Below are 27,971 nucleotides of genomic sequence, written 5' to 3' on the forward strand. Positions count from 1 at the left end.
ACTTCAGTGATTCTGCTCCCTAATGGTGTCTACACACTAGAAGCAATTTTCGTCAAAAATTGCCTTTTTTGAAAAAAAAAAATTCTGACGTTTCTGCCTACAAGGATAGAGGAAATTTTCTTTAAAAAGGCATTTTTTAAAGAAATTTCTACTAGTGTGTAGAGGCCATAAGAACCAGCCCTATTCATAGACCAAGCCCTATTCAAAAATTTTTATAACATTTATAACAAAAAATACTTTAAAACAAAGTAATGAAATTATCAAGGGAGTACCCAGGATTTCGGTTAGGGGGGGGGGGCTAAATCTCAAATTTTGTTGGCGTTTATACAATTTTTATTTTGAAAAAAAAATGCAAAAAGGACTACAGTTTTTAGAGAATTAATGATATGCTTCTGAAAATTTCCAGCTTTTTTTATTTAACGAAAATTTACTTAAAGGGTTACGAGGGTCAAGAAGACTAAAAAACAGATTTTTTTCCAAATTTCTTTTCCAGCATAATGAAAAAAAAAATTTAATTCAAGTCCTTAGACATAAAAACAAAAGGATTTAAACTATTTTCTAAATTTTAATTTAAGAATTTTCAAAATTCAGCCATTGAGCTATGATGTAAAATACTTCAAAAATCCTATCTTGTAGAATATTATATATTCTTGTAGGATATTCTTAAATATCCTTCAATTCTGTAAAAAAGATTACGTGACAACTTCCTTCTTTTCGAAAAATATATTAACTGAAATTATGTAATAAAATGAAAGCAAAAATAAGGTACAGTACCCTTTATTCGACCGGTTCCTCTATTCGACCGGTAGATTTATTTATTCAATTTAATTATATTTGCTATAATATTTTGTGTATGATCTAACATTAATAGGTCAATTATTCTTTAAGTAATACGAATCAGTGACAAATTCATAGAAATTGATGAAATTCACCATCAAATATTCAAAAATTGACCCACCGGTCGAATAGAGGAACCCGGTCGAGTAAGGGTACTTTACCTTAATTACGAAATATTTGCCCATTTTTACACTTTTTTAAGTTTTGAATGTAGTGCAGTGGGGGCAAAAATAGCCTTACCCTGCTCCCCCCCCCCCCCCCATTGGGCTTTTAATTGTTTTTGAGTTTTTATAAGGTCATTTTTGTATTGACACTGTACAAACGAGCTGTAAAACATCAAATTTGAGAAGTGACTAAATTTACAACTTTTAATAGCAGTAGAATTTTAAAGAAAGTTTCGATCTTTATGGATAGAAAAACTAAGGCCAATTTTGGAAGAATTTGTATTTTTTTACAGAAAAAACTTATTTTTTTTGCTGACCAAATATATTTTTTTCTTCTCATTTGTTTTTGTCTTCTTTGACGCTTCTAGGGGGGCAGCTGCCCCCCCCCTGTCCCTAGCTGGGTACGCCCATGGAAATTATCATCACAAAAGAAGTTTTTAAACGAGGCGTAACCACGCCCCCTCGACAGTCACGCCTACTTGCGTGCATTAATGTTACAAGAAGTCAGAGATATTAACTTCCGGTCTTCGGTGACCCCCCACAAGTCAACATTCTCTATCGAACCAACTCACACAAATTACCACCCACCCCTTCTAACCCCGCCAAAAACATGTTTTTTGACTTTGCAAAAAATTGGGCCTGGCGTTTTCCTTCATTTTTGGAAATGTTTTGGAGGTAATCCAGCTGAACATTTCGTCCTTAGATACCTATCACCGGAAAAAACACCATCTTGAATTATTGAAGGTCAAAGTTCAACAAAGCTGGAGGGCCTAATTTTCAACGGATTTTGTTAAATTTGGATTTTTTGAAAGGACTTATAATTCTGAACCTGACTGCATCGGTCATAATCGGTGATGGATCGAAAAAGTAACGGTAATAGCTTTATTTTAAAAATACTGTTTTTCGCACTTTTTCAGTCTTTTGACCCATATAAAATTCGAACGGTAAGAGATATCAACTTCCGGTTTTCGATGACCCCTCCTCAGATGACATTATCTAAAAAACCAACCTCTTTATTTCCCCCCTCCCCTTTCATGCGTTCCCTATCCCCCAAAAATAGGTCAAAAATGAGGTTTTTCCAATTTTGCAAAAAATTGGCCCTGGCGATTTCGTTCATTTTTGAAAATGTTTTGTCGGTAGTCGGGAAATTCGCCATCTTGAATTATTCAGGTCAAATGCCTAATTTTCACCCGATTTGGTCAATTAATTAAATAAAATGAAACCCTCTTCTTGAACAATTTTCAACTTCAAGCTGATTTTGTGGTGATTTATAGACAAATTTATTTCGACAATAATTTTATATGCACGAGAAAAATTTGCAAAAAGGAATATAAGGCAGAACTCCTTCTCGGGAGTTTGAGCAGCTCGCAAAGCCTACGGTGATGAACCGGTTCATAACCGATAACTAATTTTTATACGAAATTCAATTAAATTACTCCTGAGGTGTATTTTGAGAAATATTTTGAGTGATTTATAAGTCGTTTCAAATCGGTTGTGAATCGGTAATGAACCGGTTATTTACCGATAAGTCATTTTTGTTCGAATATTAATTTTTATTACCCTGTAAACTATTTTGTGATTTCTATTGAGTGATTTATGAATCGATTCAAATCGGTTGTGTACCGGTAAATTATGCGAAAGTACTTTTGAAGTATAGCATCTAAGTCATGAGTTCGAGCATTTCGCAAAGCCTGGGACGCTTTGCTACCCCTTTAATCACTATAAAAAAACGGATCACTACCAAGAAATCGATGAGGGCAATTTTACATTTTTATTAGGGGCGTGTTCTATTTTTTTGGCAATTTTTTTTACTCTTCTGCACTGTTACCATCCAAAGTTACTGATTTGTAATCAATATTCGGTAACACTGAAAAATTAATAGGTTTTTGTTAAGCAAATATCTGATTATTTTTCATTCCCATTGGGGGCGTGGTCTATTTTTTTTAATGGACTACAATTTAAATGTTGTTTTGCTTTGTGGGGTTATCGTCAAGGAAAGAAAGATAAAGAAATCTTGGATACAAGAAATTTCAACTAGGCAATTGAGGTTTACCTGAAGGAGGCGTGGCCTAAAATGTCTTTTGGGCGGAGCTTACTCATTCACTTCAATAATCCTGAAAAATATGGGATTTTGAAAAAAAGCTACAAGTTTCTGCAATAATGGCCCATTTTTTTCTTCCTGAAAGGAAGTGTTTTGCTTCTATTCCTTGTTTGTTAGATGTCAAAGAGAAGAGAGTTTGCCATATTTTATCTGTTTTTCTTGCGTGATTTCTTCTTTTTCTGCTTTGAATCACTTTGGTTGGTCATTGGCAGTGTTTCTGATGCCTTTGTTGATGATTCCTTGTCGTCGTGAACCGTTGTTACCTTCTGATCAGCTGCTGCATAGCGATCTGATTGTGGTGATCCTTCACTTGCACCTCCACTGGCATTTATCAATGGCTGAAGTTCCTCATCGTGCCCATCACTGCCCTCACTTGCCTTCTCACCGCCCGAAGATGATTCCGAGTCATTTTCCGATGAACCACTAACTGAGAGAATTCTCTCGGTGGGAACATGATGATTGTCCGTGAATTTCTCTTCGTAGCTACTGTAAAAGTGATCCGACCAGAATTGTTCATTTTCCTGCCGTCTCAATCCCATACTGTCGTACAGCATTGGCTCCTCCTCCTGATACACAAACATCGGTTCGAATTTCAATTCAAATGGCTCTAACGGTGCTAACGGTTCCACCACACGATCACAATCATCCTCCTCGGGAAATTCCAAATCCAACTTTGTTGTTGTCACATCGAAGAAATTATTGACAATTTCGGGAAATTCTTCGTCACGTTTTGCCGTTGTCGTGACAATTGAATCCTTGAGCAAAGTATCCTGAATCATTTCAAAGTCCTGCTTTAGGGTCTTGTACTGGGGTAAATTTTCTTCATCGTCATCCGGTGGTAGTTGTTGCGGTTCGTCTAGCAGAATTTCATCGATTTTATGCTCAATTTTTTCATCTGGAGGACTTATTTTGTGTTCATCTTCGGGCAGATTTTTAGCAAATTGTGCACCTTTTTTGGTCCTTCGGGACTTTACCGATCCAGTTTGGGGCTTTTTCTGGACCTTGGGGGGAACCTTGGAAGTTTGTTCAGGTTCCATTGGGGGCGGTGATGGTTCTTTTTCTTCGTGTTTCTTGTTTTTCTTGGCCTTTTTCGTTACCGAAATTTCTGCCATTTTCTCCTCAATTTCCTTCTCCGGTGACTTCCTGTGCATCCTTTCCTCCTCCATCACTGGCACAATTAGCTCAGTACCAACAGGTTCTGGAGCATCTTGGAGCACTGTATCGTCACTTGGGGCCATCCGAACGTCACTAATCACTGTGACAACGGGCCGAAAGAGCGCCTCATCGCAATTCTCGTGCAAATAGTGATCCGCGAGGCAGGTATCCAGCTCAACCGAGGACATAGCCACTGACTGTGTCACCGTGGTCACTGTCCCCAGTGGATTAACCACTTTGGCCACCGAACGCGACGACGTCCCACTTAGGGGCGGAGTCGAATGTCCCAACGCGACTGTCTCACGTCTCACGGACGCTGATGGACCTTGAAGAGAAAGAAAGCCAGAGGCAGAGATTCAGTCACTTTCTTTTTCTTTCTTTCCATTATTCTATTTCTTTTTTTTTTTCTTTCTTCTATTCTTTTGTGTCTCCAATTTTACCAAAGAAACAAGAACCAAGAGAAAAAAAAACCGAACTCACTAATCTATATATAGCTTCTTCTAAAAGCCAACTTTCAAAAAGAAATTATTAAAAAAAATAAAAACAAAAAAAGTGTTCAAAAAAATGTACACAGAGAAATTAAAAAAATAAAATTGTGAGATAATTAGAATTAAAAAAACAAAATAAAAGTATTAATTAGATTTAGCCACGGCCGGTGTGTGATGGATAAATCTCTCAACTCTAGCGTCTTTCTCTCGCAAGTGATATTATTCGCAAGTTCTTTGCAAGATAGTAATAAAAGCATTCATGCAAATTAATTTTCCCATCACGTTTAACGCTATAATAAAAAAAAAAAAGTGTCATCGCGATATTCGCAAGGAATGTGCTTAAGGTGCTTTAATTAGATTTTTATTTATTTTTTTTTATAGGGACACTAATCTCTGCGCAACACAACCTGCCTTTGGCTTACAATCTCTCCCCAAAGTACCACAGTGTTTCATGTTTAAATTCATTTTATACAGTAAAAAAAATAATGCACAAAATGTTTATGAAATTCAATAAAGTTACTGTGACGTTCTCATGACGTTCTCATAACGTCACTATGACCACTTTATTGAATTTCGGATAATAAACATTGGCATAGAATTTAAATGTGGTGGAATTTTATTTAGACAGGAAAATATACCACAAAAAAACCAAAGAAAGAAGATTTAGTCAGTTGCATCAGTAAGTGTCGTAGGCATTTTTGTTTTTTTTGCTCATTTTGCAGACAAGAATTTCTGTTCTTGATAAAGTTGGGATTTATAGAACAGGTTTAAAACGTTTAAAACATTTAACAGATTAAAACATAGTTTTATCCTTGGGGTTGGAATTGACGCTAAGTCGGCGGTGGCCACATGGGAAAAGGGCAATAAAATAAAAAAACTGTCAAGATTAAGAATGACGACTTTTCAGGAGAACCAGGAGAACCATTTGAAGTTGACAATTTCCTATGCTTAGGGTAAATGTGCCAAATTTCGGTATAATTCCATGCAAGCGTCAAAGTGTCAAGTTTGAAATGTAATATTTCTAATACAAATTGAATTTTTTATTCCTTCTTCTTAAGGAGTGTTGCTTGGAACTTTGTACACAGTTTATCGTCTTCATTTTCTCTAAAATAATTCTCAATATACATTTTAAAATGAATAAAAATATAGACATAGCTTTGGTGCCCTATTTCGGCCACCTTCAGTCTCATAGTTCCTTGCCCTTCGGGATTTTCGCAGGGGGTGTACTTTTTCACGGACTTTCGCGGGTCGCGAATTTTCTTGCAGATTTTCGCGGAATGAGATTTTTTTCGCGGATTTTCGAGGGACGCGTATTTTTTCGTTGATTTTCGCGGGTCGCGAATTCCTTCACGGATTATCGCGGGGCGCGTATTTTCTCGAGGCGCGATTTTTTTGCAGATGTTCGTGGGTCGCGAATTTTTATAAGGACGCAAATTTTTTCTAGGATTTTCGCGGGGCGCGATTTTTTCTCGGATTTTCACGGGGCGTATTTTCTTCCGCGGATTTTCGAGGGGCGCGTACTTTTTCGTGGATTTTCGCGGAGCGCGAATTCTTTCGCGGGTCGCGAATTCCTTCACGGATTTTCGCTGGGTGCGTATTTTTTCGCAGATTGTCGTAGGGCGCGATTTTTTTGCGGATTTTCACGGGACGCGTACTTTTTCTCGGATTTTCGCGGAGCGCGTATTTTTTCGCGGATTTTCACGGGGCGTATATTCATCCGCGATTTTTCACAGGGGCGCAAATTTTTTCGCGGGGCGCATATTTTTCCGCGAGGAGTGTATTTTTTCGCGCGACGCGAATTTTTCGCGGATTTTCTCAGGGAGCGTATTTTTCGCGGAGTTTCGCGGGGCGCGTATTTTTCGTGAGCAACGAATATCTTCCCGGATTCTCACGTGACGCTGACAGAGGTCTCTAAACGGATCTAAAGTTGAGGCCTCTATCTCTGATAGTTTCCCAGATAATCGACTTTAAAGATTTTTAGACATTTCTATGCATTTCTCATCCAATTTTCCTCATTAATAACGATAATATGCTTCATATACTTTAAGAATTATTAAACGAAATTTGCATTATTTATGTATAAATGTGTAGCTCAGAATGAAAAATGAACATATCCTATGCTTTAACGGCTTTAACCATAGTATATGTTCATTTTTCATTCTGAGCTCCGCAAATATCGTTCGGGTTTGCCACAATCCAAATTTGCAATGAAGGAATCGCACCTCTATAAGCTGATCTAGGCTTATCATTGGCTTTTGATTATAATTACGTTAAGTCATCTTGCGGCTTAAGTCTAAAGTGTGCCTAGGACATTATTATAACCTTTCAGCAGTAATAATGCTTATAACAGGTGGCATTTTAGTCCTTAAATTCTCTTTTGAGTACAATTGACTTAAGTAAACTTTTTTTAAATTGATTTTTTTTTGTTTAGAAATTCGAAAATAGCAGGAACAGGATTAAACCCGAAGTTAAACCTCTAATCTGAAACCCAAGTTCAGAAAATTTATTTTTCAACTTATTTTTTCAAATTAAAATCCTTTTTTTTATGAATTCATTATTCATTTGCCTTTTCTGTCTTTGTTATTTTTTTTGCATACGACATTTGCTGACGCACCCAACTTTATATACAGAAGAAGAAGAAGAAGAAGGAAACCTCCAAACTCATGCAAAATCTCTCAACTAAATTGTGATCCATCTTTGTGAAATATGCATTGGACAGTAAGTAATTAAAATGTGCAAATTGTGTGAAATGTTAACAAAAATGGTAAATATTTAATGAAGCAACTATTTTATTTACAGTGTCTTAAGCCATGTCAAAATGTATCTGTCTGTTTTTTCTTTCTCAAATGATAAGCAATATTATTGAAAATGAATCAGAAATCAAAGTAAACAACATTGCAAGCAGTATCTTGTGTTGGCTCACCTGTTGTATCTCGCGATACACTCGGTGATTCGCGCATGGCATCAGCCAGATCTTCCCTCAGTTGGGACTCTCGGGGTCCCAGACTAAAGTCCGGATCCATGTCATCATGGCGGAATTGATCAGTTAGACGTGGGCTGGGCTCGTAGCTGCCTGAAAAAAAGTGGCCCCCCAAAAAATAAAAGGGAAATTTTGGCGGGAATTGCTTTAGCGGAAACTCACTGTAAGATCCGGATTCAATGAGAACGGGCACAATGGGACGTCCTGTGGTCGTGATTGGCATATTCATTGGATTAGATCTGGCCGGAAGGGCTCCACTGGCCGTAGCAATTCCCACTTCCACAGATTCAGCATCAATGTGACTCAGCGATGATCCGCTGGGTGTGTTGTAGGTCTTAAAGATGAACTGTGGTCCCATCCAGAGGCGCCTATGTGGCCCAGCATGGGTTATAATCTCCACCTGAGCCAACCAACGATCATCCCTCTCTCCCTCACGCACATCCTCAGCATTCTCCGCCTCAAAAACCCGATCCCTCAGCAACCAATTGTCCGAGGGCAATGGTGGCTGAATTTCTGTCAGAGAATCCACAGTTCTCAGTAGATTCCACTGAGCCTTTGCTTCGACATCCAATTCAATTGGCGTATCATCGCTAACTCTTTCCTTGGCGACACCTGCAACATCCCAAAAAAAAATCTCCCTCAATCTCCCTCTTTCTTTCCCAAGAGACATTCCTCACATTTTTTTTAACACAAAACCAAATATTTACTTTTAAAAATAAACAGAGAAACGTGAATAACTTTTCTCTTGAGATTATTGGCCAAGTTTCTCTCGTGTCATTTGGATTTAAAATAAAATGAGAATGAGCTTAGAAACAAGAAAAAAAAAACATTGTTTCACTTCTATTTAACAACAGCAAGCAATTGCATTTGTGTTATTTAATGGGATTTAAATTTATTTAACGACACTCTCACAAGCAAGTTCATGACTTTGGCCTTATCACTCATTCAATAAACTTTACTCAATTTATTGTTCGGACAAGTGCACAAATAATGAAAAATTCTATTCAGAAAATTGCTGACAAATCATCATTTCAATCTGACAATAAATATTTTATATTCTTTTAAATCAGCTTCTTTTATTCCTGCTTTTATCAAATTTATACAACCCCATAGCAAAGGAAGCGGAATAGGAATCTCAAGGGAAAATTGCATGGAATTTTCCAGTATTTTTCCTTGAATACTCCAGGGAAAATCCTATGGATTTATAGTGGATTTCCCAAGGAATCCGATAGAAATTTTCGTGATTTTTTTTTTAATATTAAAATGGAGGATAGGTTCGCACCTTAAAACTTTATTAGCAAATAAGGATTTTGATATGTTTTATTAGGTCTCGGTCAAATACCCGGACGCCAAAATGACGAATGGGCCAAAGTCCCGAAAAGCCAAAATTTCGAAAGGACTAAAATCCCGAATGCCCAAATATTGAAAGGATTATAATCCGGAAGGCCAAAATCCCGTCACGACAAAATTCCGAAAGAATCAAAATCCCGAAAGCCAAAGTCCCGAAAAACCAAAATCTCGAAGGCTAAGCAACCCACGCCAATCCTTCGCTACTTCGGGAAGATGTTCGGGTTCGACCCCAAGGCGCTCCAAAGCAAGATTCTGATTTTGATTCAGACTTTGATCTGCATCGAGGTCGACGCTTCCTCACAATGGCTTTCAAAGCTAAAATCCCGAAAGCCAAAATTTCGAAAGCTAAAATTCCGAAAGCACTAAAATACCGAAAACCAAAATTCCGAAAGCTAAAATTCCGAAAGTAAAACTCATAAAAGCCAAAATCCCGAAAAGAAAAAATCACGAGAAGACAAAATCCTGAATGCCAAAATCCCGAAGGGACTAAAAATCCGAAAGCCAAAATTCCGAAAGGTAAAATTCCGAAAGCAAAACTCTTAAAAGCCAAAATCCCAAAAAGAAAAAAATCACGAGAAGACAAAACCCTGAATGCCAAAATACCGAAAGGACTAAAATTCCAAAAGCCAAAATTCCGAAAGCTAAAATTCCGAAAGCAAAACTCCTAAAGCCAAAATCCCGAAAAGAAAAAAATCACAAGAAGACAAAATCCTGAATGCCAAAATCCCGAAGGGACTAAAATACCGAAACCCAAAATACCGAAAACTAAAATTCCGAAAGCAAAACTCCTAAAAGCCAAAATCCCAAAAAGAAAAAAAATCACGAGAAGACAAAATCCTGAATGCCAAAATCCCGAAGGGACTAAAAATCCGAAAGTCAAATTTCCGAAAGGTAAAATTCCGAAAGCAAAACTCTTAAAAGCCAAAATCCCAAAAAGAAAAAAATCACGAGAAGACAAAACCCTGAATTCCAAAATACCGAAAGGACTAAAATTCCGAAAGCCAAAATTCCGAAAGCTAAAATTCCGAAAGCAAAACTCCTAAAAGCCAAAATCCCAAAAAGAAAAAAAATCACGAGAAGACAAAATCCTGAATGCCAAAATAACGAAAGGACTAAAATTCCGAAAGCCAAAATTCCGAAATGCAAAATTCCGGAATCAAAACTCCTAAAAGCCAAAATCCCGAATTGAAAAAAATCACGAGAATACAAAATCCTGAATGCCAAAATCCCGAAAGGACTAAAATTCCGAAAAGCCAAAATCCCGAAATTCCAAAATCCCGAAAGAATCAAAATTCCGAAAGCTAAAATTCCGAATTCTTAAAAGTGTCTTAGCTACTGCTTGCTGGTGTCAAAGGGTAATTTTCTGTGCTTTGGGAAATTATTCCACACATAATTATCCTCCATATAATGTCATTATTTTCAGGATTTTGGTTCATTCCTAATTTTGCCTGGCACGGGTCAATACTTTACAATCAATACTTTAGTTATTCCAAAGGTATCATATAAAAAAATCCTAAAAGTACACATTCAATGAACTAAAAGCTGCAAATTTTAGATTTGCAATCAATTTAATTTTTCCTACGATATTTCGGTAAAAATTAATGCAAAACTTTAGAAAATGGAACTTAATTTACTAATTATAGTAAAATGAAATTATTAAAAGATATTAACCTAAATTTGGTCAAAAATAAATACCCTAGCGCTCAATTTATTGAGTGAATTATACTTATTTCCACCCCAAAAAACAAAATTCTATTATATTTCTAAAAATACTTAAAATAAAAAATCAAAATGTCGATTTTTTATGTTGATATGAAAGGACGTTATGGTCTACGTATGAGTTTTTTTTGAATACAGTGGTGGAATCATACTTATTTCCACCACTGTAGTAATCACTTTGCTTATTTCATTTATTTTTATTATTATTATTATTTTATTTTATTATTTGGAAAATTTATAGGAATTTTCTGAAAAAATTGCCTATAGTGTAAAAATCCTTGAAAAATTCTATGGAGATTGTGGAATTTTCCAAAGGACATCCATTAGAAGTTTCTTAAAATTCCATTGGAATTTCCAACTTCAAATCCTGTGGAAATCTTTCTGGAATTCTACCGTCAAATTACACGGAGTAACAAAATTTGACGATAAATTTCCGTGGATTTTTTCAAAGGAAAACTGGATCAAAATGTATTTAAAGCAAATAAAATTAGGTTTCTTTTGATCTTATACAAGTCAGTAACCCAATAGCTAAAAGATGCGGAAAATCCATTAAAGATTCAGATTGTAAATGTCCAAAGAAGATTCCGGAGAAATTTCTGGTACATTTCCAAGAGAAAATTTACGGAGGTAATTCTCAGAAGATAGTGTAAGATTTGTATAGAATATATTATGTCAACAATTTCACAATATTAGTGAAGTATAATCAATATAATCATAGGAGAAATTTCACACTTTAATTAAATTTGATAGGCAGTAGGAGGAAGTGGGGCACCTTTGAATTGAGGCAGTAGATTAGGTGGTGCCTTTATTTTGTTCTCAATTTATTATGGGAGATCTAAAAGGGCTCTGGAATTTTCTTGGAAAATTCGTGTGGAATTTTATGCAGAATAATTCCGAGGTATTTTCCCTTAAGGATCACAATTTAATCCGCTTGGCTATGGGGTTCGGTTTTGGAATTATTTTCTCTAATTTTTTTTCTTTAGATTTAGATAGAGAATTATTAATAAAATGCATCTCTTGTTTTTTAATGTTAAGAAATTTTTTTAAAAAAACGAGCGAAATAATGGTGCTATTCCAATGAAAAATGAATATTTTTTGGCATTATACTGTTCTCAAATACTTCTGCATTATCGACTCTTCTTTAAGTTGGTTCCTGTCTCGACTGTTTAGTGGTTTTAGATCACGGCAAGAACTGAGGAAAACAGTCAAGACAGGAACCAACACAAATAAAAGTCGATAATGCAGAAGCATTTGAAAACAGTAAAGTGCTAAAAAAATGTTCGAGAGAAAGATTTTCCCTTGCATTCTTTATTGAAATATCGCCATAAATCTGTAGAGTTGAGCCCTTATATTACCGAATGAGAGAAATATTATTTTTTTTTTAATTCCAAATTTTCTAATTGAATAAATATTAGGGTAACTGTGCCAAATTTCGGCATAGTTGCATGCAAGCGTCAAAGTCTCAAGTTTGAAATGTAATATTTTAAATTCAAATTGATTTTTTTTTATTCTTTCTTCTGAAAGAGTGTTGCTTGGAACCTTGTAATTTGCTATTCTTTTGCATTGTATAATCTCTAGTGTACGTAAAATCTAAAAGCTCATGGAAATTCGAGGAACAAAAAAGGTGGCCGAAATTGCAAGCTGGCCGGAATTTGGCACACTTACCCTAATGGCATATTTTTTACTAAAGTATGTCAAAAAAATGTGAAATGTTTCAAAGTGTTTTAAAATCTTACTTGATGTGTGCTTGGGTTCGAGGTCGTACTGAATCAGTGCTCCATGTCCCGCCATGATGAAAAGTGAATCAACAGCACGTCTCTGCATCCTCAGTGACGGTGCCTCTCTGGCACTTCCCGGAGGATCTAGGAGCCAGGCTCTGGGTCTCGCAAAAGTGGCACACATTCGCAGTGGCTTGGTGGAACTGGCATCGTCTGAAAGTGAAGAGTGTCTCTGTCTGCCCTTCACGTACGGAGTGGTTCCAGATCCCGCGACTGACACCAATGTTGTAGGCTGTCTTAGCTGCGTCAGTGGCAGAATGACAGTTGGATGCGGGAAGGGTGGGAGTCTGGGATTAGCATAGGCACCACCCGTGTGACTGCTTCCATGGGGTGTATCTGTGTAGGAAACCGGACTACTCGACCGGCCGCCGTCCATGGACAAACCCGCCGAACGATGGAAGCGCGACAGGCGATTGACAACATGAGGCGATCCATGGGTGCGAATCCCCGCTGGACCACCATACGGAGTCACGGGAAACACATGAGTTGTGCCCCGTAGACTACTGACGGCTACCCAGCGTGAGTCCAAGGAAAACACAATATCCTGCACCTTGGCTGTCGTATCTCCTCGATGGAGCACATAGAGGTGATGAACGGCTGCATGTGAGGCTCCACCTGGATGTGGATGAATACGAAAGACATGGAAGTCATGACCACGGCGATCGGCTGTCAGCAGAAGCATCCCCGACGGATCAAATTCCAGAGCCACAATTGCATCCGAATGGGCAACAAAATGGGCCACAATGGGATCTACTCCCGAAGCTGAAATTGGAGCTCCAGTCGTGGGGCTGATGTCTTTTATTGGATGCTGTAACAGAAATGTCAAATTTGACAGAACAAAAATCAAAATTTGACCGAAAGTTAATTTGATAATTTATTTAGGAATGGCTTCGGGTGAAATAAAATGTTTAAAAATACAAGAAGAGCTATTTCTCTTCAATTAAAGCATTTCGTCACAATTGGAATTGGCTTTTTTTCAAAATCTAGGCTTAAACAATTCATACACTGAGAGAAATCCGAAAAAGTTAAAATAACATTCCGGAAATGTTAATTGTACCCTGCAATATTGATCCGAATTCGGTGTAAATATTACCCTTTTTAGGTGTATTAGGGGTTAGAGTTACCCTTTTTCATGTTAATTTTACCCTTAAAAAGATGCAAAATTAACATTACAAAATGTTGTTATATTTTTATACTTAAAAAGTGTTAAAATTATGAGGAAAAAAGTTAATCGCACCCTCTTTTTTCTCAGTGTAGAGAACATTTTTCATCCGATTGGTTAATCGTGTGAAGTATAAATCCATTTGAAAGGTATTTGAATTACGGGTAAATTGGAAACGTCTTCTATCGGTTAATATACCTGTTATTGATTCTTGTTAGAAATTGAATTGCATTAGCTCTCTGCTATTATAATAATACAGTGCCTGCTTTGTAATCCGGATGATTGGGAGACAAAATGACAGATATCCGCTTCGTAATCTGGATGGATTTTTTGAATTTGTTCAACGTCTCGAAAATATAATATAAGATTTTTTTGTAGAATTAGAATAAAACTTTTAAAGAACATTAAAAAGACATAAATGGAGAAGTCTACTCTATTATACATCATTTATTAAACAAAAACATCACAGGATAGTTCATTTTCATTGCTGAACACGCATGCATACATAACCTCAAAAGTATTTTAAATGTAACCGTCGTGAACTTGTCCGCATAACGGCGATCCGGATTAGAACTAGGAACTAGGCCTTCCCGCAAAGGGATTTCTAGACATGCATTATTATTTTTTCTTGTACGGGATGAGGTTGTCAGTCCCATGCCCGTGGAATCAAGTACAGTGAAGCTCACTGGATGCAATTCGAACACCTTTAACGCCAGAAAAATTCCTGGTGACCTAAAGGGGATTCGAACCCGAGACATTTGCATCATAGAGCGAGTGCTTTACCACTTGACCCATTGAGTGCCCCTCTGCTATTATAACCAATCATTTTACGTGATTTACAATTCTGTCAAAAATCGGTTCATAATCGGTAAACATAAAAATATGAAGAGACTTCGTGCTTTTTTTTACATTTTTTCTCTAAAAAATTTTGAAGATGAAAAACCGACATACGCCGTTGTAATAATAAACGTGCGATATGTTTTATGCTCTAGTGCTTTTCCTACATACTTTTGGGGTTGGTCTCGGAACAAAAGTTGTTACCTTTGTCATCGTATAGGTCTCATTTGTGGCGAAAGGTTGGACCATTTTGTCCATTGTCCTTTGCAATTAATAATAATAATAATTTTATTCAACTTCGCATACCCCCCATACCATGCGTCCGCCGCCGTCTCAGCGTTGGTGACCAGCCTCCGAAGCCAAACGGCGGAAATGCTTCATCATTGGCTGTAAGCATTCTTTGGTTTACAAAGACGTTACAAATATTTTGACTCACATAATTTACCAAAACATAAAACATTTGCAAAGCACAACGCAAATGTTTTATGTTTTGGTAAATTATGTGAGTCAAAATATTAAACCAATTAAAGAATCACACCTGCTATAAGCTGATGTAGCTTAACTCTAAGCTCTAAACTCTAAACTGTGATATTCGCTTTCGATTTCATACAATAACAATTGCAATAAAAAAGCCCTGTGCGGAGCCTATAAGATTCAAGGGCCTACCGAGATTTAATCCAATTTGTATCCATTTAAAAATTTATTACGCAAATTAAATATTAAAAATGTGTAAAAATTTAATCAACATCAATTCAATTTCAAAATGATTCTGTTGCAAACAATAAAATGATAAAATGCAGCAATGTATTTTTATTGTTAACATTTTCCAAAGAAATTGCTTCAGATTTTCCACTCAGTTCTCTTTATCTCAAAGGTCGAGTGAAGGTTTTTTTTGTATTGTTTGTTGTTTTTCTTTCGCCCTCATATCTCGCACAAAGTTTCATGAGCTTTCGTATATGATTGAAAATGAAAATAGAGAGAGAGACAATGAAATAAAAATGGTTCTCTCTGCTTATGTACTCAAAAAAAAAAGCAAGTTCCGATAAGGAAAATTCCTCGGGTCGCATTGCAATACTGTGTGAACCATTTCTCTGTTCAGGTAGTGTTATTTTTCTTTGTCTCCTCGGCTGTTTTGCAATTAACACGTGCCCCATATTCAAGGTTCATGATAATTGTTTATTTTTTTTTCTGTCAATTTTTTTTGGAAGAAGTATGATTCAGAGGGATTTTTTGTTGTTGTTGTTGATAAACAAACTCACCTTAATGTCCATTATTGTGACCAATCCGGGTTGTCTGGGATCGGAAACGGGTGTTGAACTTCCTGATCCTGGACTACCAGCCTGCATTTGTCCCTGACCACTAAATCCCGCTGCCATGGATTCGCCCAATTCCCTCAGACCCTTCCCCAGACTCTTTGCCGCATTGAGCATTGTGGCCGTGTAACTGGCCACACCATCGCAATCGCATCCTCCGCTGCTGCGCTTCGACATGAGCCTCCGCTCAGCATAAGCCATCCACCTGGCACCCAGGGCTACGGGATTGGGATTGAGACCAGGACTGGGATGGCATGTGGTCACTGTGCATCTATCCTCGAAGTTTCTGGCATCAAAGACCGCTATCCTCTCTTGGAAGGTCACCACAATGGTGGATCTATTGGCGAGGATATCGAGGATGGGATTTTTGAATTTGATACTCTTCACCACATCCCCATCGGCCAGGGAGACAAAGGACACCGAACAGTGAGCAGTGCTTCCGCCCGTAACAGCCCCTGGTGCTTGGGGGCTGTCGCACAGTGCCATAATGGGGCGCTTTGAGGCAAATTGATCACACGGAACATCAGCTAGATCGGCATCATCGGGAACTGGAGTTGGCAGAATTCTCAGACATCTCACACTACCATGACGCCATGAAAGCACCTCAACGGCCTCCCCATTGGCAGGGATTGCCCATACTTGCACCCCAGTCCCATAGCCCAGGATCAGGAGCAATGGAGGAGCACAATCTGCCTCGAGATCCCAATCCTCACCGAACTTCAGATCACTCACATCGGCGTCCGTCTCGAAGCGAGCCCACAGAATGGACTCCTTCCCGGTGTCCGTGGCGCTGCTGGTGGACGTGAGGGTGACATCATTGATGAAGCCAGCCACACTGTCCAGCACCGAGCGATCACACACCGCCTGAGGGGGCACCACGGCCGGGACGTTGCGGGCGCCGCGACGTGGAGACTCCGACATGTTGATGCTTCAGACTATCTGCAAGAGTCACTTCCTGCAACAACATAATAATTTCCATTCTTTACAACTTCCCTAGAGAGCATTAAAGTGAAATAGGTAATGTCGCACATTTGCAAATTTAATGGCACAACTCAATTTTGCTCGAGATTTATCGATTTCTTTGTGATTAAGATTAAGATTGGAAGTGGTGGCGCTCATGTGAGGTTAGGAAAGTCAAGGGGTAACTCACTGCGGGGAACTCATGTCAATCTGGCCAGAGAACCCGGGAAACCTGGGGAATTCAGGGATCCTATAACATTTTTCAGGGAACTTATGGGGAACCCGTATTTTTTTTTCGCGGAACTGGCAACTCGAGAGACTATAATTGCATGAGAGGAAAGTTGGTTATAATAAAATTGCCGAACAGCTCTAGCTTGTAGCATGATAATCTTGCTCTCTCTCTCTCTATTTGACTGGCCTAGGTCCAATGAAATATTAGATGAGTTCATTTCATATATTCTGTCAGTAGAAGAGGTCGAAAGTTTGGAGTGGTATATCTCAGCTCCTGATGAACATAATTGGATGGGTGAACTATTGTTGGAAAGCTTGGTTCATTAGCTTTTGGAATCTGGTATATGTAGTCTGCTATGAGTAAACCATGGTCTTCCAGAACCATTTATGTCGAAGAAGACACCTTTTGCAGCGTCATTTTTGACCATCTACTGCTGGGACCAGGAGTGACCCACAATTCTCGCACTTGGACTGTTCGTTAGAGGAACTCAAAGGGTATAATTCGTAGAAGAAACTTCTTTTTGGACATCTTACTTTTTTTTTATTCATCGACTTTTGCAAGAATTTTAACATTTTACACGCATAGAAAAAAATGACAGAAATCCTTCTATCTCATTTTCTGGACAAACTAATGAAGATATCGACTTGGAATGTTCTAGGTACTCCCCCATAAGTTGATCCAAGGAATCCAAATATCACATCAATTTCATCCCCACGTCTATCCTTCCCCTCCAGAAACCACTCTTTTAGGATTTGTCATTTTTTTCTTGCGTTTAACACTTCAAAATTCTTGCAAAAGTCGATGAATAAAAAAAAGTAAGATGTCAAAAAAAAAGCTTCTTCCACAAATTATACCCTTTGAGTTCCTCTAACAAATAGTCCTTGTGCGAGAATTGTTGGTCACTCCTGGTCCCAGCAGTAGATGGTCAAAAATGACGCTGCAAAAAGTGTCTTCTTCGACATAAATGGTTCTGTAAGACCATGGTTTACTCATAGCAGACTACATATACCAGATTCTAAAAGCTAATGAGCCAAGCTTTCCAACAATAGTTCACCCATCCAATTATGTTCATCAGGAGCTGAGATATACTACTCCAAACTTTCGACCTCTTCTACTGACAGAATATATGAACTCATCTAATATAAAACCAAAACCTCAGATAGAGAAAAGGGACATGTCCATCGATTGTGAGAAAGATCAAAAATAAGATGAAAATAAATTCAAATTCAAGTGTAAGATAATTATAACAAAAAGAGATGGCAAAGCGTTCCAGCTTTGCAGAATGCTCGAACTCACGAGATAGAGCTCACCGTGAATTAGTTTTTTTTGCATGATCTTTTGGTATTACTGATCTACTAGAGATCAAATTGATTCATAAATCACAAAAGCATTTGAAAATCAAGAAATCGATACTTAACAGACTCATTACCGATGAAGACCGATGCAGCCGGGTTTGAAATTTGAATACCTCTCCAAAAAATTCAAATTTAACCAAATGGGGTAAAAAATTACCCTTCCAAATTGGTTGACTTTTGACCTTCAATAATTCAAAATGGCGAATTTTCCGGTCATAGGTATGTTTGGGCGAAGTGTTCGCCTGGACTAGCTCTAAGACATATCCAAAAATCATTGAAAAAGCTTGGGGAAATTTTGAGAAAAATCGAACAAATATTATTTTTAGGGAATATTAATTATTTGGGATGTAAAATCATTCAAAAATCGGTACTTAACCGGTTCATTACCGATGAAGACCTATTTAGCTGGGTTCGAAATTGAAATACCTTTCCAAAAAATTCAAATTTAACCAAATCAGTTGTAAAATGGACCCTCCAAAGTGTTTGACATTTGACCATCAAAAATTCAAAATTGCGAATTATCCGGTCATAGGTATGTTTGGGCGAAATGTTCGTCTGAACTAGCTCTAAAGCACGTCCAAAAATCATTGAAAAAGTTTGGGCCAATTCTTTGCAAAATTGGAAAAACCTCATTTTTGACCTATTTTTGGGAGATAGGGAACGTATGAAAGAGGAGGGGGAATAATAAAGAGGTTGGGTACGAGATAATGTCATTTGAGGAGGGGTCATCGAAGACCGGAAATTGAGATCTCTTACCGTTTGAATTATATATGGGTCAAAAGACTGAAAAAGTGCGAAAAACAGTTTTTTTTTAAACAGGGCTATTGCCGTTACTTTCCCGATCCATCACCGATTATGACCGATGCAGTCGGGTTCAGAATTTCAATACCCTTCCAAAAAATCTAAATTTAATCAAATCGGTTGTAAAATGGACCCTCCAAAATTTTTGATCTTTGACTTTCAATAATTCAAAATGGCGATTTTTCCGGTTATAGGTATGTTTGGGCGAAATGTTCGCCTGTGCTAGCTCAAATCTTTAAAAAGGCTTGGGCCAATTTTGAGAAAAACCAAAAAACATTACTTTTGGAGGGGATAGAGGAGGGGGTGGGGAGGGGGAAAACAAGCGTCGAGAGATTTTGTTTTTTTATTGAGGGTCATCGAAGACTGGAAGTCGATATCTCTTACCGTTTAAGCTCCAGAACAGTGACAAGTTGTTTATTTTGCCCCTATGTAAAACTTATGAAAAAAAAACAATCCTTTTAAGAGCTTTACAAGGATCTTAATACAGCGACAACGAAGGAGGAAATTGTGGCAGCTAGCAGACAGTACATGAACAGATTCCATAGATAATCATGATCTCAAAGGTTGGTTGACACTCGATTAGAAAAAATTGTTCTTGAAATATAGGAAATACTAAATTATTAATTTAGAAAATATTATTGATAATTGAAAGTTTGAAGTTACACCGCGCTTCTTGAGAATTTTTACAAAATATGATAAGCTGTTACAATTTCATAAGTGCGAGTTATTTAAATTTTTTTATTTATATTGCTATATTCTTCCCTCAATTAAATTTTTAATAAAAATCATGTAACTCCTAATTTATTTTATTTTTTTTATGATATAATAAAACACTATGGCCCTTTATTGGACGTTTTGAAAACTATAAAAATATTTTAATAGGTTTTCTTCAATTTTATTCACATTATTTGCTAATGTGAAGGTTTAAAAATCTTTTGAAAATATTTTATATGTTGCTTCTATTTCTACACTTTTCTTTTACGTTCAAAGCAGAATTTATATTTACGTAATTCTACTAATTCTTTCGGACTGGTCAAAAAAATTTTATGAAAACAAAATTTATATCACTATCTTTTTAAGACGTTTGGTATAGGGTCGGAGGAATGTCTGTTCGACAGGGAACCCCTATTGACACTTTTGTCAAAATGTTGAAAATTATTTAATGTACTAGTAAAATATAAGTAATGTAACGTTTTTTCTGTAATATACCTTTTACTATAAACAGAAATGTTCAAATTTCATATCCCAAATTGTACAGCAGAGTAAGGTATCAATAGGTGCTGACACCAGTTCTTAAAGTGTCAATAGATGTTCCTTTCACCTTACCTATGTCTATTTTAATCTTTTATGTCTCTGGCATTACTTTTAGCTCGGTATAATTTCAGGAAATCAAAATTTGCGTCCTTTTCTAACTCGATAGATTTGCAATAAGTCTATCCCACTCTTTCGGTCTCAAAATTAGATTGAACTAAATTAAATTTGTTATTACGTTCAAAAGAAGAAGAAGAGTCCGAAAGAGTAGGATAGACATTTATGTAAAGCTTTTAAGAAAGAAAGGGGTGTCAATTTCGATTATATGAAATTTTTCTGATCTAAAAGGTGTGCCAGAGAATCAAAATTGATTTGAACTACAGTAGACTCTCGCAAATTCGGCTCTTTTAAGATCGGGCTACTTTTTAATTCGGGAAGCGGTTACATTTGAAAACAGTTTGTTGTTATTTTTCAAGTTTGATTATGATTATCAAATGAATCAAATATGCTCAAATTTGGCATGGTTTGTCTTAGTTTTGATATGATTTTGCATTATTGAAGGATTTTCATGCAATTTACCTTATATGAGTGTGTAAACTCAATATCTATATGCACATGAATAAAAAATCGTTGCATTTCAAAAAGTTTGTCGCCCGAATTTCTTTCTAATTCGGCTGACATTTCGGTCCCATATGCCCGAATTTGAGAGAGTCTACTGCAGAGGTGTGCAAGAAACCGTTGAAACCGAATTAACATCAAAATAAGTTTGTTATAGTAGCGTTTTGACCATTGACGTACATGTTTCATTTGACGTTAATTCGGTTTCAACGGTTTCTTGCACACCTCTGGTCTACTGTAAATTAAATTCGTTGTGATGTTCGAAAGAAGAAGAAGAAGAATATGACATAATGCGATGGACATACAAAACTTTTAAGAGCGAAGGAGATGTTTTAATTTTGAAGCGAAATCGGGGATTTAAAATTTGGCTTAATTCACGGATTATCTTCATTACCTCGATTCACTAACTAAACTATTAAAAATTTAAATCCCTATGAAGTTAAAATTAGATTCAATTTTTTTTTGTCGATAAATTTTTACAGTTTTGAAGTTATTTTGGTGATTGTTTGAAAAAGACACACAAAAGCACTAGAACTGGTAATGAATTGCGATAAACAAAAGCGAAAACAATTAAAACTTTAAATTGAAGTGTTGGTGTATGAGCAATACTTTAGCAAAAATATTTATACTAAAACCTTAAATGGTTGTCAACACTTTTTTGTTCCTTCAAAAGACGTCATTAGAAATAGTGTAAGATAAAAACTGTTTTAGAAATATGCCAAGAATAATAAAAAAAAACGTTTTAAGTTTTGTAATCCCGATTAATCTCGTCTTGATTAAATCCAAGAATTTGTGATTGATTAAAAGCTGATTATTAAATTGTCCTCCTCTTCTAGCCAGGGATTTAAAGGTTATTTGAGAAAACAGTAAACCTAATTGTTATTAGTCCTATTTGCTCCTTCATAAAAGCCATCAAAGCCATCAAAATTCCATAAAGAACATAAAGCAAAGCAAAGAAAAGACATTACATACGTAGCATACGTAGAGTAGACGATCCAGGCAATCACATCATCAGCATAATACTTCCCTCTCCCAATGCACATGCAATTTTCTATGTATGCGAGAGAGAGGAAAAGTGCCTAGTGAAAAAAACTCAGGGTCGTCCGAGAGAGAGGGAGAGAGGAAGAGACTCTCAAAAGTATTGTTGGCAGCTATCTCTCACTTTTCAAATGGGAAAAATTCCGCAATTATTCACGAGAAATGAAATCACACCCGCGCTCGTGGGACGAGAATGCTACTCTTCGCGACACATTCAAATTGCGTTGAATTTTTTTACTTCACACTTTGGGCTCTTGTTTATTTTCAAGTTGGCAAAACGCAGCCCCAATAAAAGACCAAACAGCTGAGCTGGAGTCAAACGCACACACTGACTCGAGAGAGTGAGGAAGAGAGCCCAAAAGTGACACAAAAAGAGAGAATTCCTCAGAGACAAAATACAGTGGCAGATAAGGGAGTAGGAACGGTTTCTATATTGCGGAAAAACCTTCAATGTCTCTTGCAGGGAAATGACCTTTGGATAATATTGCCAATATTACATTTTATTGTGAAATTCATTCATCTAATTCTTAAGTATTCGATGAGTATTCGAAAAGACTTCTTATGATTATTTACTCTAAGTTTCTTAACAAATCAATGAGGCTGTTTAGATAGTTCAGAACATGTATGATTTACATTTTATCTAATACGATTTCAGACTGGAGAAAAAGTCCGTTCTCGAAGGTCTGTCACGCAGATAGTCATTATTATTTTTTTTATCAGTCTTCTAAATGTGTTCAAAATCATGACTTAAGCCTTATGACTAAGCAAAAGATCCAGATCTGAGGAAGTTATTATCTGAAATAATTTGGATATATTTTATGAAAAAAAACTGTAATTTTCCATATACCTTGAATTGTTATCAATAAATAGATAATGATAAGCATATGAGACACAAAAAGCAACTTGAAGACTGATTTACTGGTCTTATGCCATGGACACACTTACGATATACCAAGGGACGGCTTAACGTATTTATAATCAAAATAATAATTTGACTAAATTCTCATCAGTTTCCCACTAGCTAATGAAAATTTATTTCATTTTAGAAATTTTCTTTTCTAAATTTTTTTTATATAGTAAAGAAAAATAGAGCACAAATTCTCAGAAAATCTTTATGATTTTTTATTGGACATATTCTTATAGAAAATTTATCATTCTACTACTTGTCCGAAGTTCACTTTTTACTATCTCGAAAGGAAATACACTTTTCTTCCAAGTGCTGTTTATAAAAATCTATTTCTAACTTATCCAGGACTTATTTCAGTGCCTTTTCAACCTTATTTTCGATATAGAATACCTTACGATGAAATGCTAGGTTGATTTTTATACATTGAACAATTTGAAAATTCTGATTTGTTGTTGTTTCTTTAATACAATTGGCCCATGGAACCGATAGCAGTCAAAATTACCAGTGTTATGTTTACATAAACACTATACAGTGGACTCTCGCTCAATCGGTTTTTTTTTCAATCGGACGAAAAATTTTGTTGACAATTTTTACGTTTAATTATGAAGTTAATTTGCTCAAATTCGCTGTAGTTCTTCCTATTTTATCGTGATTCTTTATAATTGAGCGCTTTTTGTGGAATTTACAAAGGCTTTGATGCCCAAATCTACCGATAAACCGGATGACATTTTGCCCCAAATGTCCAATTGAGAGAGAGTCTATACTGTATTGTGTTACGCATTATTGATTCTCGTAATTTAATGTGGTCAGCTTTGACTTTTACGATCATTCCTTGCTTTGGTAGCCTCAAAAATCTTATAACCTCTAAATAGAAAGTTCTACATTTTTTCCAGTTCCTCACAGTTTTCTTTATCCAAACTTGGAAAATTAATTGGCAAGACACTAAATAATTATTGATATAATACTAAAATTGTTATTTTTGAAATACAGTTTATGACTATAATTGAAAGTGATTCTATTTTTTGTCTAAAGGCGTCTACACACTAGAAATACCTTTTTAAAGAAAAGTTTCTCTATTCTTGTAGGTAGAAACGACAGAATTTGACGAAAATTTCTTCTAGGTGTAGACACCATAACAGAAAATCATTATTCACGCACTCTGAGTAAAAATACAGACTTTTTGCGGCCAGTACTTTAGTTTTTCGATGTAAGGTAATTACTTAGACATTTCTAAATTATTTTTTTAAACATACTGGAAATAAGTTCACAAAAGTTAAAAAACTTAGGTTATCAGGAGTGTTTCTATTATTTTGGCCGCCACTGTTATATAATCGCTCGATTTTTTCACCTTCCAAAATTTCCAAATTCCACTCCCTGGCTGGGAACCACTTTTCTCAACAAATCTTCGCCTTTCAGACGATTTCTGAGAAATGTCGCCACGATGTTTGTCCGTCTGTTTATCCGACTGTTGTCAGCTCTAGAAGCCAAACGGTAAGAGATAGCGATTTGGGCCCTCCCCTAAATCCAAGGATCGTTAACATGTCCCTCATTTTCTCCCTCTTCCAAAACAATGTTTTTGGGATTGCTCGAAAGCGCATCGTGCGATTTTTTTTGTTCATTTTTTGATATGTTTTAGAGACTACCCAGGCGGACATTTGACCTTGTGTGAAAATACTGTTGAATCATTCCTCATAACGGTTTTTCAAAGTCAAAAGCTTAAAAGGTCTAGAGAGCGCATTTATCAACCGAATGGGGTTCTGTTTGGACTGGTTTGGTTGGAAAGATCTTGGATTTTTTTACAAAACTAAATGGGTTCCAGTCGTTTTTGATCCGGTTCATAACCGATAACTAATAACCCGTTATGAACCGATAACTAAGTTTTGTCCGAATATCAATTTTTTATTATTCTAAAAATATTTTGTGGGATCTTTTGATTGATTTATGAATCGGTATAAATCGGGTGAGAACCGGTAATCAGTAAATGATAAGAAGGTACTTTTGAGGTACAGGGGAGACCGGTGAGGTTTGGGACACTTTTTCATGTTTTGACTTTGAGACACTATTTCAAAAAATCACGATAGCGTATCATAATTTTATGCAGTCTATAGGATACCTATGGGTATTGACTTTATAAAAAGTACTCGATAGAACTTGGAAAACAAATTAGTTTTCTTGGAGAAGATTAAACATTTAACTTGATGCTTTGTCCCAAACCTCCCCGATATGGGGCAGTATGGGACGCATTTTTCTCGCATAATATGCATTATTGGAGCACGTTAATTAATTTTAAATACTAGATTAAAAATATTTCTGAAAGAAATAAAAATGCTTCATTTTTTATTTCATACTTAGAAGTTATTATTAATTTTATTTGTGCAGTAGAGTCATTTATTGTCAATCAATTATTTAAAGTATTTTCTTCTTATTTATGATCATCAAATTCCTCAGGCGAGTAGATTTTCTTAACACTTTTATTTTTGAACTCATTGGCGGATTCCTGTTTGATTTTACAACTGCATAGTACCTGTTTTTTCCTTATTTCTTTGAATTAGCTCTCGCCTTGTCTTTTCTGGAGAACTTGTAAAAATTGTAGAGGATATTGTTCGAGAAATTTTTGAGAAAATAGTTTTTAACGAGAATGGGCAAAGATAGAATATCCTCTGAGAAGGAATTATTGATTCCCAAGACATTGATAGTTTAATTGCCCCTGTAGAGAAATTTGCTCCACTGATAAACTTGAATTAAAACAATAAAACTGAGGATATCCATTCTTTTAGTCAAGTTATATCTTAATATTGCCTACAATTGAGTAGTGGTTAAATCCCATTAATTTAAAATAAATAATGAAAAAATCGCCTTGTCCCACACTACCCCTGTCCCAAACCTCCCCGGTCTCCCCTAGCATCTAAGGCCGGCTTCAGACCTAAGGTTGAGCCTAGTTCTTGATGATCTCGAAATTCAAAATAGGCACCATTTTATGCTTTTTCCAGCAAGTTTTCAGTTATAAGAAATTAGAGAATTTAAGCCATATGACTAAGCCTTAGGTCTTAAGGCCGTATAAGTCACGAGTTCAAGCAGTTCGCAAAGCCTGGGACGCTTTGCTACCCATTTTTAGTAATAATTCATTAAAATTATGCAATTTTAGATTAGGGTAAATAAAGCTAATTCAAAACCTGCTCCAAATGGAAATTTTTCGCTACTCCAAATGGAAACGTCATTATTTTCACGATAAATACAGTACTAAATTATTATAACTATATATTTTCTATACCACAGTTTCATTATTTAGTTAATTTTGCTCCAAATAAAGCGAAAATCCATTCACATTCACAAATTTCTATTTGTTAATTTCTCAGAATAATTAAAAGTGTAGCTTTTCACCATCGAATTTTTCATCGATCAACCATGTTTTCCAGTGAAAAATACAATAAGGTGACTGTTGTTTATTCGTTTTGTTTAACATTTATGTCATATTTCTGGCTAATTTTAGTTAAATTAAGTGCTAATCTTTATTGTTAACGGTACGTGAAATTTTCAAATGAAATAATTACCTATATCGTGAACAAAAAGGGTTTTTCTGAAGTGTCTGCAAATGCTTCAATAGGAAACCCTGGAAATATGATTTTTTTTGGAGAGATTTTCTTATTGTTTTAGATGAGAAAGGAGAAAAGACCAGGAATAAGAACAAATCCTGCACTCAGGAGCAACTCAACAAGGTTTTGGAAGCCTTTCGTCGCGGTTTCACTTACACTGTTTGTCTCCAATTAGAAACTTTCCCTCGTCTCCATTTGGATTAATTTGTTTCCAATAGAAGCATTTTGCACTTGTGTGTTTTTCTTGTATTTAAGAAGTTTTCAAATTATATCTAAAGAATTTTCACTAAATAGTAACATTCTAGAAGAGTCAAGGAGCAAATTTATGTAATTCTCTTCAGAAAAAATATGAACTTAATGTGTTGAATCTTCTGTCAAAGTTAAAGCGTCTGGAAATGGTTTTGAATTAGGACATTTACCCTACTTTGAAGATTTTATTTAACTATTTTTGATTTAGTTTTGAGGATTATCTAAACTTTTAATTTTGGTTGAACAACGTAATCTATGGGTAACATTGGTAACATAATCTCTTTGTTATTTTAGAAAATCCCTTGTCTGGGAAGTGAGTCAATAAACAACAACGGCACTGTTGATTGTGCAGGTTTCTGGGAGAGAGAGAGAAGGAGAAACTGAGAGAGGGGCCCCTTGGCCCAACACCATTCTCGCAATTTGACATTCAAAAGAGAGAGCAACTTCAGCGCCACCACTGGCACTCACACATTCTCAGCTCCCTCGTCCGGACGCGCAATGGATGCAAGTGTGCGTGCCATTGTTTGATAGTGTGCTCAGAGAGGGAGAGAGTGAGTGGCAAGAGCGAAGGACAAAGGATTGGGGAATCCGCCCAAGCTAGCCAACAAAGAATCCAACCCCCTGAAAATGCCCCTGGTGGACATCCTGTCCCCGGGAATCCTCCAAAAAGGTGGTTGAAATTGGATGTACTCACTGTCTGGAAGGCAGCCAAACACATAACTGGGCAATTTCAGTGGATTTCAACAAACTGCGTCATCGTTTTACACAATCAACTTTTCACTTTTGGCAATTGACTTGGCCCACTTTTTTCACACACAATTCCACACTTTTCCCTTACCACCCACCACACACACCCTCCATTCGACGCTTTTATCCTGTTTTTGCACGCTTTTTTGCCTTTTAAAATGCAACAAAATGTCCGAGAGTGCCTTTTTTCTACGCAGATGAGACAATGTAACAAATTTTCCACCGTCTCTCTCGCAATTTGACGTTTTACACAACAAAATCAGCTGACATATGGTGGATTTCCCGTCGGGTGGGACACGAAGGACCGCGAAGGCCAGTCGATGTGCCAGCGAGAGG

At 36.4% G+C, this 27,971-nt stretch overlaps 1 protein-coding gene across 2 annotated transcripts; it reads right to left on the reverse strand.

Moving 5' to 3' along the window:
* Positions 1-1,656: 1,656 nt before the first annotated feature.
* On the reverse strand, positions 1,657-27,900 carry LOC129807384 (breast carcinoma-amplified sequence 3 homolog). Of its 2 annotated transcripts, none has more exons than XM_055856612.1 (6): positions 27,583-27,900; positions 15,831-16,839; positions 12,531-13,380; positions 7,888-8,337; positions 7,669-7,818; positions 1,657-4,582 (listed from the first exon to the last, which is right to left on the reverse strand). In XM_055856612.1, exons 2-6 carry the CDS (start codon positions 16,803-16,805, stop codon positions 3,249-3,251), a joined length of 3,759 nt encoding a protein of 1,252 aa, XP_055712587.1. In that variant the 5' UTR covers positions 16,806-16,839; positions 27,583-27,900; the 3' UTR covers positions 1,657-3,248. The 2 variants fall into 2 exon arrangements, with proteins under 2 accessions (XP_055712587.1, XP_055712588.1); XM_055856613.1 differs by lacking the exon at positions 27,583-27,900 and adding an exon at positions 22,074-22,152.
* Positions 27,901-27,971: the final 71 nt, after the last annotated feature.

Source organism: Phlebotomus papatasi, chromosome 3, assembly GCF_024763615.1.
Source record: "Phlebotomus papatasi isolate M1 chromosome 3, Ppap_2.1, whole genome shotgun sequence".
In the NCBI taxonomy this organism is placed as follows: Eukaryota; Metazoa; Arthropoda; class Insecta; order Diptera; family Psychodidae; genus Phlebotomus; species Phlebotomus papatasi.